Genomic DNA, 18574 nt, shown 5'->3' with positions numbered 1-18574 from the left:
TTTTCCCCGCACTATGGGTTTGTCTCTCTGTACGCTACAGAGACCTATTCCCATATTCGCTATTGATTCTGCTCCTCTGTCTCAGAGAAACCTCACTCACATTGTTCATAATTTACACCTTCGGGTAGGGGACCACCATAACGAGATGCTTTCATGTTATGTTCTGGAGGGGCTTCCCACGCCGGTAGTGCTGGGCCTTCCCTGGTTGGTAGCACACAATCCAGTGGTGGATTGGCAGGCCACGGAGATATCTGAGTGGAGTGAGCATTGCAGAGAAAATTGCTTAAATAGCAATTGCTTAGTCACCTCCATAACTACCCTACCTACATTTATTTCGGATTTTGAGGACGTTTTTTCTGAAAAGGGTTGTCAGAAGTTACCACCTCACCGTCCTTATGATTGCCCGGTTAACCTTATTCCCGGCGCAAAATTACCCAAGATTAGGTTGTATAATTTTTTGGGTCCAGAGAGACAAGCCATGAAAGATTATATCTCCGAGAGCTTGGCTAAGGGACACATCAGACCCTCTTCTTCACCCGTGGCTGCAGGGTTTTTCTTCGTTAAAAAGAAAGATGGGGGTCTGCGTCCTTGCCTAGATTTTCGCGAATTAAATCGGATAACCATCCGAGACCCATACCCTCTTCCTCTCATTCCTGACCTGTTTAACCAGATTGAGGGTGCTAGGTGGTTCTCCAAACTTGATCTTAGGGGGGCCTACAATCTGATTCGTATCAAGGAGGGGGATGAGTGGAAGACAGCTTTTAACACCCCTGAGGGGCATTATGAAAATCTAGTTATGTCTTTCGGTCTGACCAATGCTCCTGCCGTCTTTCAACATTTCGTTAATGACATTTTTAGTCATCTAATCGGCAGGTTTGTGGTAATATACCTAGATGATATTTTAATTTATTCGTCTGATCTGAGAACACATGAGGCGCATGTCAGAAAAGTACTGCAGGTCCTACCGACGAATAAATTATATGCTAAAATAGAAAAATGTGTCTTCGCCGTTCAGGAGATACAATTCCTAGGTTATTTTTTATCTGCTTCAGGTTTCCGTATGGATGCTAGGAAGGTCCAGGCAATTTTAGATTGGGATCTTCCTGAGAACCTCAAAGCACTGCAACGGTTCTTGGGCTTCGCAAATTTCTATAGGAAATTCATAAAAAATTATTCAGTTATTGTAAAACCCCTTACTGACATGACTAGGAAGGGGACTTATTTTTCTAAATGGTCTGACGCCGCTAAAGTTGCTTTTTCCTCTCTTTCTTTTCTAAAAAACTATCTGCAGCAGAAAAGAACTACGATATTGGCAATAGGGAACTATTAGCTATTAAACTAGCGTTTGAAGAATGGCGTCACTTTTTAGAGGGGGCAGTCCACCCTGTCACTGTGATTACGGACCACAAAAATCTTCTGTACCTCGAATCAGCTAAGCGTCTCATTCCTAGACAAGCTAGGTGGTCGCTATTTTTTACCAGGTTTAACTTTGTTATTACCTATCGTCCTGGGGCAAAAAATACCAAGGCTGATGCACTATCTCGTTGTTTCCCTGGAGGGGGTAATGTGAGTGATCCGGTACCCATTCTTCAAAGAGGAGTGGTTGTTTCTGCGGTACACTCTGCTCTGGAGGGGAAGGTGTTAGAGGCCCAGGGGGACGCCCCGGTCTCTTGCCCCTCAGAGAAATTGTTTGTACCGTTGAACCTGCGTTTCGAATTATTAAGGGAACATCATAATTCGGCACTTGCTGGGCACCCGGGTAGTAAAGCAACCTTGGAGCTATTGTCTCGTCGTTTTTGGTGGCCAAGGTTGCGTCAGGATGTATCGGATTTTGTGTCTTCTTGTTCTACCTGTGCGCGCGCAAATGTTTCGCATACACGTCCTGCAAGGTCTCTATTACCACTCGTCATTCCCAATAGACCATAGACACATCTGTCAATGGATTTTATCACTGACTTACCTTTGTCTGCGGGTAAAACAGTTATTTTGGTAGTAGTGGACAGGTTTAGCAAAATGGTACACTTCATTGCGTTACCCGCACTACCTAATGCTAAGACTCTTGCTCAGGTATTCATCAGTGAAATCGTGAAGCTTCACGGGGTCCCTTCCGATGTTGTTTTGGATCGGGGTACCCAGTTTATTTCTAAATTTTGGAAATATTTTTGTTCCCGTTTGGGGGTACACTTGTCGTTTTCCTCATCTTTCCATCCTCAGTCGAATGGACAGACTGAGCGTACCAACCAAAACCTTGAGACATATCTAAGATGTTTTGTGTCTGAAAACCAAGAGTTGTGGTCATCATATTTACCGTTAGCTGAGTTTGCCATAAATAATCGTCGTCAGGAATCCACTGGCAAGTCACAATTTCTTGGTGCATATGGTTTTCATCCCCAATTCTGTACTTTCAAAGAGGGGGGGTCTTCTGGGGTTCCCGAAGAGGAACGGTTTTCGTCATCTCTTTCATCGGTATGGCAGAAGGTGCAAGCTAACTTGAAAAATATGGGAGGTAAATACAAATGCATGGCTGATAAGAGACGGTCGCCAGGTCCGGACCTAGGAGTGAATGACTATGTGTGGTTGTCTACTAGGAATATTAAATTGAAGGTTCCCTCTTGGAAACTGGGTCCTAGGTTCATTGGCCCTTACAAAATTGTAGCCATCATCAACCCTGTGGCTTTTCGCCTGGAGCTACCTCAGACTTTTAAAATCCATAACGTCTTTCATAAGTCGTTACTCAAAAAATATGTTCCACCTCTAGAACCGTCACCGCTGCCACCCCCTCCTGTTGTTGTGGATGGTAATCTAGAGTTTCAGATATCCAAAATTGTTAATTCTCGTCGGGTCCGCCGCTCTCTTCAATATCTGGTGCATTGGAGAGGTTACGGTGCCGAGGAAAGAATGTGGGTTCCTGCATCTGAGGTAAACGCCGACAGGCTAGTTCGGGCTTTTCATGCCTCTCATCCTTAGAGACCTGGTCGTGAGTGTCCGGAGGCCCCTCGTAGAGAGGGGGGTACTGTCACGAGGGTGTCAAGACCCACGCCTGACTCCGTTATACCCGGGGTCAGGAAGTTGCAGCGGTTGGCTGCGCGCTCTATGTAAGATAGGGCTGTTTCCTTATGGTAGCTTTCTGGGTTTGCTTTGCAACCCTTTTTGGCTCACTCAGGGATCCGTAGCTCCTTCTCCTCAGCTGTTCCTTGTCCAGCACTCCCAACCTCCTTTTATTCCCCTCTCACACTTCTCTGGTTGCCAGATATAGAGCTTCCTGCCTGGACTTCTATACTGACCCACTGGAGCTGTGTTGCTGCGTTCTCTGGTTGTTGGTCCAGAACGTTTCCCTCTGGATCCCTGTTGGACCTTTGGGGTCTGCTGTGGTCGCCCACCTGGGTTTATGTGTTTGTCTGTATTGTCTGTCCTCTCCTTAGTGTTTTCCTCTTAGTGTCAGTGGTGCGGACTAGCGATCCCACCGGCCCGTTCACTATCTAGGGCTCATTTTAGGGAAAGCCAGGGTTTAGGCACGTGATCGCCGCACGGGTGAGGAACCCGTCTAGGGACGTCAGGGCAGTCAGGTGCCAGCCGCAAGGTGAGTCAGGGGTCACCACCTTTCCCTCTCCCTTGGGCAGGGCTTTCCCTTTTCCCTCCCTGTGCGTGACGCCGGTCATTACATACACACTGTATTTCACTTAAAGGCAATGCATTCCAATACAGAAGTATTGGAATGCATTGCAAATGGGATCGGACCACCAAAAGTTGAAGTCCCAAAGTGGGACAAAAAATAAAGTGAAAAAAAGTTGAAAAAATAAAGTAAAAAAAACAAAATGTCATTTTCCCCAAATAAAGTTTAAAAAAAATTGTAAAAAATAAGGAAAAAAAGAAAAGTAGACATATTAGGTATCGCCGTGTCCGTATCGACCAGCTCTATAAACATATCCCATGACCTAATTTCTCAGATGAACACTGTCTAAAAAATTTAATAAAAACTGTGCTAAATAAACAATTTTTTGTCACCTTACATCACTAAAAGTACAACACCAAGCGATCAAAAAGGTGTATGCCCACCAAAATAGTACCAATCTAACCATCACCTCATCCCATAAAACATGAGCCCCTACCTAAGACAATCACCCAAAAAATAAAAAACTATGGCTCAGAATATGGAGACACTAAAACATAGTTTGTTTTTTTTGTTTTAAAATGTTGTTATTGTGTAAAACTTAAGTAAAATAAAGTATACATATTAGGTATTTCCGCGTCTGTAAAAACCCGCTCTATAAAAATATCACATGAACTAAACCCTCAGGTGAACATTGTAAAAAAAAAATATGAAAACGATGTAAAAAAAGGAATTTAAAAAAAATGATATTATTGTGTAAAACTTACATAAATAAATAAAAAGTTGACATATTAGGTATTGCCGCATCCGTAATAACATGCTCTATAAAAATATCACATGACCTAACCCCTCAGGTGAATACTGTAAGCGATCAAAAATTCATATGCACCCTAAAATAGTGCCAATCAAACCATCATCTCATCCTGAAAAAATAAAATAAATAAAACTACGGCTTTCAAAAATGCTTTGTTATGTAAAACTGAAACAAAAAAATAAAAAAGTTGTCATATTTGGTATTGTCGTGTCCGTGACAACCTACTCTATAAAATTACCACATGATCTAACCTGTCAGATGAATGTTGTAAATAACAAAATTAAAAACTGTGCCAAAACAGCTATTTCTTGTTAACTTGCCTCACGAAAAGTGTAATATAGAGTAACCAAAAATCATATGTGCCCTAAAATAGTACCAACAAAACTGCCATCTTATCCCATAGTTTCCAAAATGGGGTCACTTTTTTGGAGTTTCAATTCTATCGTGCATCAAGGGGGCTTCAAATGGGACATGGTGTCAAAAAAACAGTCCAGCAAAATCTGCCTTCCAAAAACCGTATGGCGTTACTTTCCTTCTGCGCAATACCCTGTTCCCGTACAGTAGTTTACGACCATATATGGGGGATTTCTGTAAACTACAGAATCAGGACCATAAATATAGAGTTTTGTTTGGCTGTTATTCCTTGCTTTGTAACTGGAAAAAAAATGATTAAAATGGAAAATCTGCCAAAAAAGTGAAATTCTGAAATTTCATCTCTATTTTCCAATAATTCTTGTGGAACACCTAAAGGGTTAACAACGTTTGTAAAAATCAGTTTTGTATACCTTGAAGGGTCCGTTTAACTGCAAATGTGAAAGCAGTTCAACAAGATGCAGACAGTGATATATTAGATTGCCCATTATTATGAGGCACAGTAATTCTATATATAAACTAAGAGATTAAATGCAAATGTGTAAGCAGTTCAAAAAGATGCAGACGGCGATATATTTGACCGCCTTTCATACTGAGGCACAGTTATTCTATATATAAATTAACTGTTTAACTAGGATTGTGGCAGCAGGTGAACAAGATGCTCAGGGCGATTACACACAACCTGCACTGTCCTTGCAATCTCTCTATGCTCTCCCTACAGTGTCTAAAAACTCTCCCTGTGATCTCCCTACACTGTTCCTGAACTCTCCGCATCTAATATTCTACAATTAAAAGCTTTCTGCAACACTATAATTAGCGCATAAGCACTTGCAACATCTCTGCCTAAGCTCAGCTCATAGTGAAATGGTGGAGACCACGCGGGATGAAACTTTTAAAAGTGCTGTGACATCACAAGGGATGGCTATCTGCTGATTAGCTAGCTGCATGACATTATGGGTCATTTTGAGTTCCTGGGCTTCTCATTTTCACTTTGTAACACGTGCAGCAGCCATGTTAGAAAAAATCTGATTCGTTACCACGAAGCGCAAAGAAATTTGGCTTTGCAGCAAATTGATTTTTTCCTAAGGCCCCTTTCACACGGGCGATTTTTCCGTGCGGGTGCGATCCGTGCGGCGAACGTATGGCACCCGCACTAAATCCTGACCCATTCATTTCTATTGGGCTGTGCACATGAGCGTTGTTTTTAACGCATCACTTGTGCGTTCAGTGCAAATCGCAGCATGCTCTATATTGTCCGATTTTGACGTGACGCAGGCCCCATAGAAGTGAATGGGGTGTGTGCAAATCGGATGGCATCCGGATATACATGCGTTGCGTTCAGTTTTTTTTGACGGAAGTCACTTAGCAACACTCCTGGGCTATATAATACAGGAAGTAGGCGTTTTTTTTCTCTGTGTCGGTCTGCATGTGGTTTTTGGCAGCACATGAGGGAGAAGTTTGCTGGATCTATTTCAAGCCCTCGCGGAGCGAATTATCGGCAGCATGCCCAAAAATCCTCGAAGCATGGATGTTGAGAAGCTCATTGTCCTGGTGCAGGATAGGCCCTGCCTCTGGGATCTCCGTTGTTCGGACTACCAGGACCGATATAAAAAGGACGCTGCCTGGGAGGAGGTTACCCAGGATCTATTTGCAGCCATATGGCAAACGACCAAAGGGCAAAGTCGCCGGAATTTAAGTAAGTTAACAATGTATACATGTTTGATCTATGTTGTCCTCCCTAGTATATAGGCCTTGTTATACCTTTGTTTACCTATCACTTTAGAAATTGATCCATGTTCCTTTATTGCCTTTCTATTACCAGTTGAAGAGGTCAAGAATCGTTGGCGGAGCTGCCGAGACCAATTCCGTAAGGAAATGAGAAAGCAGGGGCGGAGCGGGGCTGGTCTCCCCAAGAAAAGGCCGTACCTCTTCCGGGAGCAGCTAATGTTCCTCCGCGCTGTCATGGATCTGCGTCCGTAAGTCCATTCTACACAATAAGCTATACGCACTGTATGGGGAATTTTTACATACTGTGAATGTTTTGAATGGATCAATGTGAAATGTCATATTTATCACTAGCAAACATTCGCATTGCTCCTTTCTTAACCTAAAGTAGGAGATTAAAATGATAAGTTGAGTAAAGATTGATGGTACGTAAATAATGTAGCAGGATGAACCCACATGCTCTATGGGACATAAGATGTGTAATAAATGTATTTTCAAATTTTCGTTTCCTCGTTTTGGTTAAAGTTAACACGATAGTATACATGAGTATAGACCTTATATTTCTGAGTGTGTGGGTTATCCCTGCTACATCTATACTACCACAATTACCACATATGTCTATTTTAGGTTGGCAGGGGAGTTGCTAGTGTGTGAAAACATCTGAGGCACAAGGCCACTGTCCAACACCCCCGTGAATCAAAGTTCCACCCATGAAGCTATGTCGCTATCCCCGGGGGGGAGGGGGGCATCACACTAGTTATTAACCCCTTTCAGCAGTCCCCCCTTCAGTGAATGGGGGAGTGCTGAAAGTGGTTTAATAACTACTGCGAAGAGACTAGCCATCTGTGCGACCCCCAGATCAACCCCCAACCCCCCTTGTACTAGTTCCGCTACTTATCTGCTGCGTTGGCATGAGTTCAGTCACTTCTGTGCCATCGGTGCTCAATCGCAGCAGATAAGTAGCGGAACTAGTACAAGGGGGGTGATCAGGGGGTTGGCCAGTTCCAATCAATGGAAAAATTCACTGGAATATTTCCTTAACATTCTATCAGCAATCCAGCATAACATTCAGGGCACTGGACCAAACATATGGGGCACAAGCCCCGAATGGTTAGCCAAAATGAAACCTCGGTTTGTTGGGCCTGTTAGTACTATGTGACAAATGTAGATGGTGTAGCTCATGACAGGAATATGTTAATCGTTTTTTTGCGAATCGTCATGTTTATATATTTTCATCCTTTTGTAGAACGGAGGACAACCTAGAGGAGGATGAAGAAGAATCAGCACCCCAATTGTCAAGTGCCTGTGACGAGGAGCCGACAGCTGGGCAGCAGGAGAGTCTTCCGGGACCAACACCAGCACCTTCCGAGCCTCCTGCAGCATCAGGAGCTGATTCCCCCCCCCCTCCCTCTGGCTCTACCCATCAGGTCCAGACGACGGGCAAATCCCCCTGCCGAGTCCAACGTGAATGTCCAAGTTTTGGATTATTTATCTCGGGCTCGGCAGGAGGATCATCACGATATGTTTGCCCGTAGTCTGGCCCATTATATGCGGCAGCTACCTCCAGAACGATTGTTAGGGACAAGAACTTCCGTAGAAATCGTTCTGGAGCTAGCGAATTCGCTTCCTGATCCCTCGATCATGCATGATGCCCTCGAAAATTTACGCCGCTATGGGCAACTAATTGTCCCCAAACACCCCACTGTTTCCCAGCCATTCCCCGACCAACCACAAATGCCCCCCCCCAAGGGATCATTATGGGCCACCAATGGCGCCATATGTTCCCCCGATTCAGGGGGAGCCGAGCTATGGTCCTCCGGGACCCTCGCCCAGTCGAGCTGCCCCACCACAATGCCTTGGCCCCCCTTCCCAGGCCCAATATTCAAGGGCTCCTTCCCAGGGCCAATATTCCAGCCCCCCTTCACAGGGCCAATATTCCGGCCCCCCTTCACAGGGCCAATATTCCGGCCCCCCTTCACAGGGCCAATATTCCGGCCCCCCTTCACAGGGCCAATATTCCGGCCCCCCTTCACAGGGCCAATATTCCAGGGCTCCTTATGAGGGACAAGGTCCAAATCAGGCTGGACCCTCACAATATTCTGCCCCTCCTTATCAGGGATCTTGTTCGCCATCAAGGCAATATGTAAATTTGTAGGAATTTTGGCTGATACATTTATTTATTTTCATATACCCCCGATTTTATTTTAATATTGTGTGAAATTAAACACATTTTTATTTTCAAGCTTCTAATGTGTGTGATTTTATTTTATTGTGCATACACATACCACAATATATAGCTAGTACATTTGGACTAGACATTAGTAACCACATAGGACACATATGAAGAGTTAATTTTGCACACAAACACTGAGGTTCAATAGTTTTTATTTTTAGGGCTTCTTACATCAAAATGTTGGTCATAATAAATGTAAATGAGTTTGTTTTATTATACATACATACAAAACATAAAAAAAAAAAATCCGCAGCACATCCACGTAGTAGGAAAAATGAAAAACGTTATTCACCAAGCATGCAACGTTTCAATCCTCTCAATGGGATTTTCCTCAAACCGAAAAAAAACCATTTGGCCAAATTAGAGAAATTTTGCCACATTTTGGAGGTAATAGAGAAATGAGGTATTAGTACATATTTCACCTACCAGGTAGATTCGACTCTTTTTTGGCAAAATATGTAAGCTCGCAACCCACGTCAAGGGTCCTCATTATCTTGCGAGTCCCTAACTTCCAAAAAGCAAAACTGAACTAAACTCAAACCATCCTGGTTATGAAAATAGACTGCCAAACACAAAAGTCCATGAATTGACGACTACTGTGGAAATGGAAAAGAACCGATAGGGGACATAAAATAATCCGAATAAAATTCACGCACTCTGAGTCCAGCAGATACAGATCGTCCAAGTAGTAAAGTGTCTCTTGATGATGGTGTACTGTACACTTGGGCATCTTCTTCTGGTGTGGCCTCATAGGTGCGTATGTAGTTATGCAGCACTACACATGCCTTGATGACCTGATTGACATTTTGTGGTGCCAGCTGTATTGACGACTGGAAAACACGCCATTTATTTGAAAAAATGCCGAATGTGCACTCCACAAACCTTCTGGCTCTACTTAACCGATAATTAAAATTGCGCTTCTTGGCATCCAAACCGCGTCGAGGATAAGGACGCATCAGGTGGCTAGAAAGGGAAAATCCCTCGTCCCCTACGACCACATAAGGCGCAGGTGGCCCAGTAGAGCCAGGAAGGTTTGCTGGCTGTGGTACGTCCAGTTGGTTGGACTGAAGCCAGCGACCCATTCTGGAAGCCCTGAAGATGCGAGCATCTGCAGAACTTCCATAGGACCCAATATCTACAATGATAAACCTGTAGTTTGTGTCAGCCAAGGCCAACAAAACTACAGAGAAAAACTGCTTATAATTATAGTATTGGGACCCTGAGTTCGGTGGCTTCTTAACCCGTATGTGCTTCCCGTCAAGGGCACCAATACAATTCGGAAATTGAGCCCTTTCCTGGAAGCCATGGGCTATATCAAGCCACTGCTGCCTGGTTGGTTGTGGCAGCACTGAAGCCTTCAGTGTCAACCAAATGGCGGCACATGTAGCCCGTACCACGCCAGCAATTGTGGAAGTGCCCATTCGAAAAACAAAATGCAAACACGAAAAAGAATTACCAGTCGCCAGATATCTGAAAAGAAAAAAAAATGGAATTAGATACTTTCATAGCATATGTTGGTAAATCGACAACATTACTTGACATTATTTAATGGAAAAGTAGCTGGTAAATATAAATGAAACAAGCACATAGTGGTATATTTAGTTAACAAATAATTTATATTCTGATATCAAAGTAAATAAGGAATAGCATTTAAACCTTGATAAAGTTCAAGACAATTAACATATACACACACAGGTGAGGTGTCCTCATCATTACAGGCTGCATTTGAATAATTAACCCCTGCGGAACTGGATTCTGGTGTGACTAATCTAACCACACACAGTTTCTCACTACAAATCAGGGAGTTTCAATACAGGTCTACTTCATTTACGCACTCAGGCAGATAATATTTAAACTTTACAATACATAGGCCATTGACCTAAAAAATATGTATTGTAAAACAGGGTGGCATTAAATAAGTATTTAGTATGAAAATATATATAGTCTTACCTTAAAGTAATAATAAGCCGTTCTTCAGGTGACACACTCCGCCGCATATTGGTGTCCTGAAAAGTTAAGGAAGGCCTCAACTCCTCCAACAGACGATCAAACGTAGACACCGACATGCGGCAATAATTGAAGAACTTTGGAGGGTGCGCACGGAGCTCTGCGTACAAGCCAACAAAGATACCTTTGCTGGCACGCAGCGAAAGTATTGGATGCACCCACATGCGCTTCCTCCGCGGCTCCTCCTCAAGCATTTCGGGCTGTTCGCCAAAACAGCGGGAGACCAGCCAGTGCAAAAACACATGGTCAGTGGATGACAGGGTGAAAGTGGACATCCTGCAAAGGAAAATCCACTAACAAACACACACACCAATCAACACACAAACCACTCCACCAAAAAATGGAGCTGTCCAACAAAACAATGCATGATGGGGGTATTTATATGGTGTGTGCAGTTACAGGTGAATGTAGTGGATTGATCAGTTTTTTTGAACGCGCGTTGAAAAAAACGCATGCCATCCGGATGTCACACGCACGGGAAAAACGTCGGAACGCGAGCCAAACGTATAATGAACTGACAGCACTCGCCTGAAAAATCGCAAGCTTTTAACTGAACGCACCCTGAACGCATCCGGCTAAAAAACATGACGCCCGTGTGAAAGAGGCCTAAACATCAGATGGAATTCCGCTTCGGATGCTTTGTTTCACTCAACACCAAAAACTTACTTAAATTAGACATACTGACAAAAGCATGATTTTAGGTGCAACTACTCTAATTATAAAATCTGATTTCAGTTCTACCAATCCCATTCAGAGCATGACATGATCACGCACATAGAATTTATCAGTTACAGGAACACAACATAAAGGCAAACAACATATTGTATGCTGATTTACCTTACAGTATAAAAATATCCAAACACAAGGTAACAAAAATATCAACCAAATAGGTCAAAAGAACATTCAGAACATAACCTTCAACTACAGTTTTCCTTTAATAGTTTAGATTATGCGGATATTAATTAACTTTCCCTTGAGTGAGCAGGGGGTAGAGGGGTGATATCATGATAGACCTTGGGTATATATGTCTGTAGTTTACGCTCAACACTCATTCTGGATCAATTTCCACTATGAAACTCCTCCTGATCTGTGTGCTCCTCGGAGCAGTTGGTGAGTTCAGTCTTCTATGATACATACATTGTTCACGTTGATACTTTTTAGTTTTCTACAGCTTTCTATGAAGAAAGAAGCTAACTTTTTCAACTTGCTACATGTATGATGTATATAACTGTATATATTATGGCTCCTTGTATTTTCTCAGCTGCTTTTGAGGATGATGATAAGATCGTAGGAGGTTACACCTGCTCTGCTTACTCCGTCCCCTACGCAGTATCTCTGAACTCCGGCTACCACTTCTGTGGAGGTACTTTGATCACCAGCCTCTGGGTGATCTCTGCTGCTCATTGCTACAAGGCGTAAGTTACCAGAATTTTGACCAAGACCAAACCATCAACGTCACATCAACTTTTGGCCATTATCAGTTACTATTCTATATTGTGGAGCCGCCCAAAGCATTGAAACCATTCGAGGTTTTGAAGCTAGTTTTGTTTGTAAAAATGGTTGCTAAAAAAGGGAGACAATTCATTAGACAAGTTATGTGGGACTAAAAAATGTATTGCATCTGAATTCTCTAAATATTGGTAATGGCTCTGAGGGTCATAACCAGAATATATCAGAAACTTATGGCCAATAATAAGAACAGGTCATCAGTGTTTTATTAATGAAAAACCTTTTAACTGAAAGAAGGAAAAATTATGTTTAGATGTTTTTTATATGTGGCAAAGTGAAAGAAAATATGTTTGTACCCGTTTTCTATAATTTTGCCAATTTATAGAATACAAAGAGTTTCATATTACAGTTACAAGGTGGTGATAGGACACAATTGAATTACCAATATATGAATATAAAGTCCTTCCACATTTTTTGTTGACACTTTTTTGTTTTTAGAAATTAGCGGATTCCGTACTAAATAATAAACTGTTAGTGTTAGCAGAGCATTCACTGTATAGAGTAAATTTTGTATAAATTGTGCCACTGAGTGTAGCTCCGAGGAATGGGGGTTTAAGGACAAGGTTAATTCTGGCCTCCTATCCTAGCAGCTCTTACAGAGACCTTCGATTAGGTGGTTAAGAGTAAACTTCATACACATCTATGCCATCAGCACTAAGAATAAAGCTCTATCATCACACATGGCTAAGATTTCAGTATCTTCTTGCTCTTCTATCCTAATTTCACAAATTTGATTCTTTAACGTCTTGATTCACTGGGACAGAGTCTCATTTATAGAAAATAGAGTCTACCAACTATATTCTATAATTTGCTTATATAAAGAAAAAATCCAGTACAATGAAAGACAAAGGACTGGAGCCACAAATACATAGTGATTTATCTAATTATCACCATTATGTATTAGACCGATGTATATACTGTATGTGTGACATTAGCTGCCCCATGTTCAACCATCGAAAAATAACTTCTAAAAAGTATTAGATTTCCATTTTTTTTTCATCACACATCTGAAGAAACAGGGCATTTACTTGGGTGAAAATAAATTGCAATACCATTTAAGGTGTATGGACAACTATGGTGCTGTTTCTGAAAGAAAGCAAAAATATTTACCCAAAAACACTAATGCATTTTTAAATACTTATTAAATAAATTTAGGATTGCAAATGTATTTGACAAATTTTTGCAGGAGCATGCAGGTGAGACTGGGAGAACACAACATCTTTTCCAGTGAAGGCACCGAACAGTTCATCAACTCTGCCAGAGTCATCAGACATGGAAGCTACAACTCCAGAACCCTGGACAACGACATCATGTTGATCAAGTTGGCCTCTCCCGCCACCCTCAACTCTTACGTCAAGACTGTTGGTCTGCCCGGTGGCTGCGCCGCTTCTGGAACCAGCTGTCTGATCTCTGGATGGGGCAACACCCTCAGCAGTGGAAGTGAGTCAAGTACTGCCAATAATGTTACTGGAACGGCAAGTAAAAATGAGTAGTGGTTATTGACATAATGTAAGATGGAGTTTACTTAGATGTGGGAATTACTGACACCAAATGAGCTGAAGTTTCTTCAAAGGTGAAGTTTGCTGATGATGAGTGAAGTCATTTTAAGACAAATCTAATAAATTTTGAATGGACTTAAATGAGTAAAACATGAAACATTTTCTAGGACCTCAATGATTGTTCGGTGTAGAAATTGTTAAAAGGATGTTTGTTTAGAATTTTTTATGTATTTATAGGTCTCATAATATATCAGATCCAATGTAAATCTTTTTTGATATTGTTTATATATAAAGCTTAAGTGGATCACTGTACACAGCTGACAATTCATGTGTAGCAAATAGTAACAGATCCATGATTAATGGATATTATAGGTGTGGAACAATATGTGTCAAATAGATATGAACCACGAACTGCTATGGTGTAGAAGCCATTCTGTATCCGGGAGCATAAAGCTTAAAAGGGTTTTCCCAGAATTTAAAAGTGATGATCTACCCGTCATCAGTCATCAGGTCATCAGTATCTGATCGGTGTGGGCCTGACACCGGGAATCTGCTGTTTGAGAAGGCACTGATGCTTGCAATAGCACCGCGGCCTTCTAACAGCTTTGTCATTGGTCACATATCTTAAGCTCAGCTCAGCCCCATTAATGCACTGAGATGCAATACCAAGTATAGTTTCTATACAATGGACGACACTGTGCCTGGTGAGCAGAGAGAAGTCTTTGGCTCTTAGATGTTAGCCGGTGCCTTCTCAAACAGTTGATCATCAGGGGAATCAACATGTTGGAACTCCACCTATCAGTGGGATAGTTTATCAGTTAAAAAATTCCAGAAAACCCCTCTAAAAGTCAAAGAAAATGTGCAAACGCTGTGAATGATCATTTTATGTTTCTATCTACATACAATTTGTTGATATTTTCTATTCACTTACTTTTAGCAAACATGCCCAGCCTCCTGCAGTGCCTGAACGCCCCCATCCTGACTGCCGCCCAGTGTAGCAGCGCCTACCCAGGAGAGATCACCACCAACATGATCTGTGTTGGATACATGGCAGGAGGCCAGGATTCCTGCCAGGTAAATAGATCTTCTTTGTCTCATAACTTTCAGATCTGTGACTGTAGAATGTGGACTGTTACGAGAACATATAGTCATCAAAAGGCCGTAAATAAGACCTATAATGACAATGTGTTTATATGAATGTATCATAAAAAATCTAAAACTTGTTTCTCTAAATTATGCAATTTAACAATATTGTGAGGATAGCAGATTCTTAAAAGGATGATTTAGACCAGGGTTAGGCTTGAAGGGCAAAACTTTATGTCCAATAGTATTGATTTAAAAAAAATAATACAGTTCAATGACAAAATCCTGCTCTGGCATTAATGTGTAACCACATTGTTTCCCTCTTTAGAAAAATTGGTATAGACATCACAGAGGCTCATTGAAAATGTCACTGTATTTGTAGATGCCATATTTGAGAGACACTATTTGAGGGAGCAGAGGTGTAGCTATATTGAGTACAGAGGTCACACTCAGGACATGCTAAAAGATGGTCAAAGATCCTTGTGCCATATTAGAAAGACACAACTGTTATAAATGTTACATGATTGTATTGAGCCCCAAGAGCCACAATTTACATCTCTGGGAAGGAAACTTCTGTAGCCGCATCTCAGAATATACAGTAGCTACAGATTATTCATTACCTCCAGTTGATACAATGTCTAAAATTTTGTCTCTATATTTTCTCAGGGTGACTCTGGTGGACCCGTGGTCTGCAATGGACAGCTCCAAGGTATTGTTTCTTGGGGATATGGCTGTGCCCTCAGGAACTATCCTGGTGTCTACACCAAGGTCTGCAACTACAACTCCTGGATCTCCAGCACCATGGCTGCCAACTAATATTTCTCTGTGTTTCTTGTCAATTGTTGATCTGTTACTGGATACTAACACCTATGACAGTAACAGTTAGCTTTCTAAAAAATAATAAAAAAACATTTAAATAATTTTTTCTCATTTTTATTTGGATTCATCACCTTCTATCATCATAAAAAAATATATTTGAGTCCAGCAACTTATCATGATGCAAAAAATAAATAAAAATAATAATAATCAGAGAGACTACCCTTCGAGCTACTCTTTGTAGACTAAGGGGCACATTTATTTTTTACTTGCATTTTAGACGCCGGTCTAAATGACCCCTATACCTAGAGGTGGGTCCTCCAGAGTTATGAAGATCCAACACCACCAATTCACAGTATAAGGTAATTATGGCGTTACACGTGCAATAGAAATATTAATTCTCAGCCTGATAGAACGTTAAGTATGAAAATAATAAACTCTTTATTAAACTCAATCAGAAGGGTATAGATAAAATCAGGCATACAGGGAATCAGAAGTGCGGAGAGGGATCAAGTAATAGACCATCCGACACTCTGAAAGCCTGACTAATGAGCACAGTATTGGAACACACTGATAAACGTGTAGCCTGTACCTACAGGGTAACAATGACACTACACTTAATACAGGGACTGACAGTACTGATCTAATCCACCTAGTAACTTCTATTGCTCATGTGTTTGAGCTATACGGTGGATAGTCAGTGCAGTTGAAGCAGCTATACTCGGTTCTGGTACACCCTAATAGCGCTACCCTGATAAGTGAGCGGTATGTGACGCTTCAATACGCTCGGAGTGAGGCAGCCAGTGTGAATGGATTATCACTTATTAGAGCTGCCCCATTTATTAAGCGATAAAAGACACAACAAATCGCTCTACGCGTTTCCACATGACTCCTATATGTAATGTGTCATCAGGAGCGAACATAATTAGTCACAGTGTCAGATCTAAATGAAGCTGCCGCATTGTAGCGTGCATACACTGGCGCTGTGATGGCCGTATGGGGCCAAACACACGCCGGATATAAATAATCTAACACCCGCCCCCAGAAGGTGTGTGCCGGCGTCAGTCACCAATCAGGGACGGAGGCGCATCCTCTGACACGCTCCCTGACGTGGCCGTCGCACAATGCAGCGTAATACAATCACGGGGAGGAGCGCAAGTATGCTCAATTATATGGGGGAACAATCGAATGCGGTATGTATAGTCAAGTGACATCGCTGTGAAGAATGAGACAGCCTGTATAAAGGAGGCCTATGTAAGAGAAGTGACACAATTTAATGCATCAAATAAAAGCACAAACAGCCATATTTAAAGAGGAAGTCATCTAGAGTGAAATATACCACCCCATGCATATTTTGGGATGATGACAAATTGAGGGACACACTCTGCGTATGTCACGACCAGAACATCTGGTAGTGGCAAAGTGATAGACCATATCTACTGTCCCATAATCTCTTACATAAAGCAGGAGAATGAGACTGCCTCATTCAATCCCTTAGGGTGTACAGTATCTAACTTAAAAATCCATTTGTTTTTTTTGCATCAATGTCCCCTCCGCGAATGGATGTCAGCACATCTGGACCTTCAGCACATCTGGATTACCGCCATGATGATCACAGACATGGCGTGCCACAGATGTGTCACGTTTATTTTTTATATCAAGTAGATGTTCACCAATGCGTCTCCACAGTTCACGTCTGGTCTTACCCACATACTGTACACCACATTGGCAAGTCAATAGATACACAACTCCCACTGATGTGCATCTAATGAAAGATCTTATGGAGAATCTTTCCTTAGTCACATGACTAGTGAAGAATGTCCCTTTCATGATGTTACCACAGATAATACATGCTCCACATGGAAAAGTCCCAGTTAGCGTATTTTTGAGCCATGTATCAGGTGTTGGATGTAGGTAAGTGCTATGAACCAGACGATCGCGTATATTAGAACTGCGCCGATATTTGATAGGGGGACGATCTGACACTAACTCACCAATATCAGGATCTGACTGTAAGATAGGCCAATGTCTCTGAAGCATCTCACGTACCTGTTTCTCCGCTTTATCGTACATAGCTATAATCCTTGGAATATTCTGACCAAGCAACTTCTGCTTAGGGACTAGTAGTTGATCACGGCTAACACTCATGGAGTGATAGTATGCTCTTTTGAGTGTTTGCTGAGGATAGCCCCTACGCATAAACCGTGTCCTTAGATCATTTGCGGCCACCTTGAAATCCCTCATTTCTGAGCAATTTCTCCTAGCCCTCAGGTATTGGCCCTTGGGAATGCCACTCCTGAGGGCCAGGGGATGGCCACTATCCCACCTCAGCAGGCTGTTACTAGCAGTCTGCTTGCGGAACAGATTAGTAATGATCTTCCTATCTGTCCTTATAGCAACAGTCAGATCCTAGAACGTGATTTCACGCTCATTGATGTCAGATGTAAAAAACAAACCTAGCTGATTATTGTTGAGCTCAGCTAAAAATTGGGTAAAACAATCCTTGGTCCCCTTCCACAGTATAAACACGTCGTCGATATATCTGGTCCAGATTAATATCGACGACGTGTACTGTTCCATAGCTTCACTGAAGACGACCTCTCTTTCCCACCAGCCCAGGTAGAGATTTGCATAAGTAGGGGCACACGGACTGCCCATCGCAACTCCCCTGAGCTGGTGGAAAATTTGACAGTCAAAGAGGAACACGTTGTGACTCAGGACGAAGTCCAATAGCTCCATCACGAAAGTGTTGTGTCGATAAAAATGTTCGTCCCTCTATTGAAGGAAGGCCCGCACAGCTAAACAACCGGTGTCATGTGGAATGGAGCTGTACAAGGCCTCCACATCTAGGCTAGCAAGCCACGTGTCTTCATCACATTGAATACCCTCAAGGAGCTGTAGGACAT

General features: G+C 42.2%; 1 protein-coding gene across 1 annotated transcript; it reads left to right on the top strand.

The window, feature by feature from the left end:
- Window positions 1–11828: 11828 nt before the first annotated feature.
- Window positions 11829–15668, top strand: LOC122940633 (trypsin-like). The gene is made up of 5 exons (XM_044297304.1): window positions 11829–11871; window positions 12023–12176; window positions 13457–13710; window positions 14707–14843; window positions 15519–15668. Exons 1-5 carry the CDS (start codon window positions 11832–11834, stop codon window positions 15666–15668), a joined length of 735 nt encoding a protein of 244 aa, XP_044153239.1. The 5' UTR covers window positions 11829–11831.
- The last annotated feature ends 2906 nt before the right edge of the window (window positions 15669–18574 follow it).

Source organism: Bufo gargarizans, chromosome 6 (assembly GCF_014858855.1).
Source record: "Bufo gargarizans isolate SCDJY-AF-19 chromosome 6, ASM1485885v1, whole genome shotgun sequence".
Classification (NCBI taxonomy): domain Eukaryota; kingdom Metazoa; phylum Chordata; class Amphibia; order Anura; family Bufonidae; genus Bufo; species Bufo gargarizans.
This window is presented reverse-complemented; position numbering and strand designations above follow the sequence as displayed.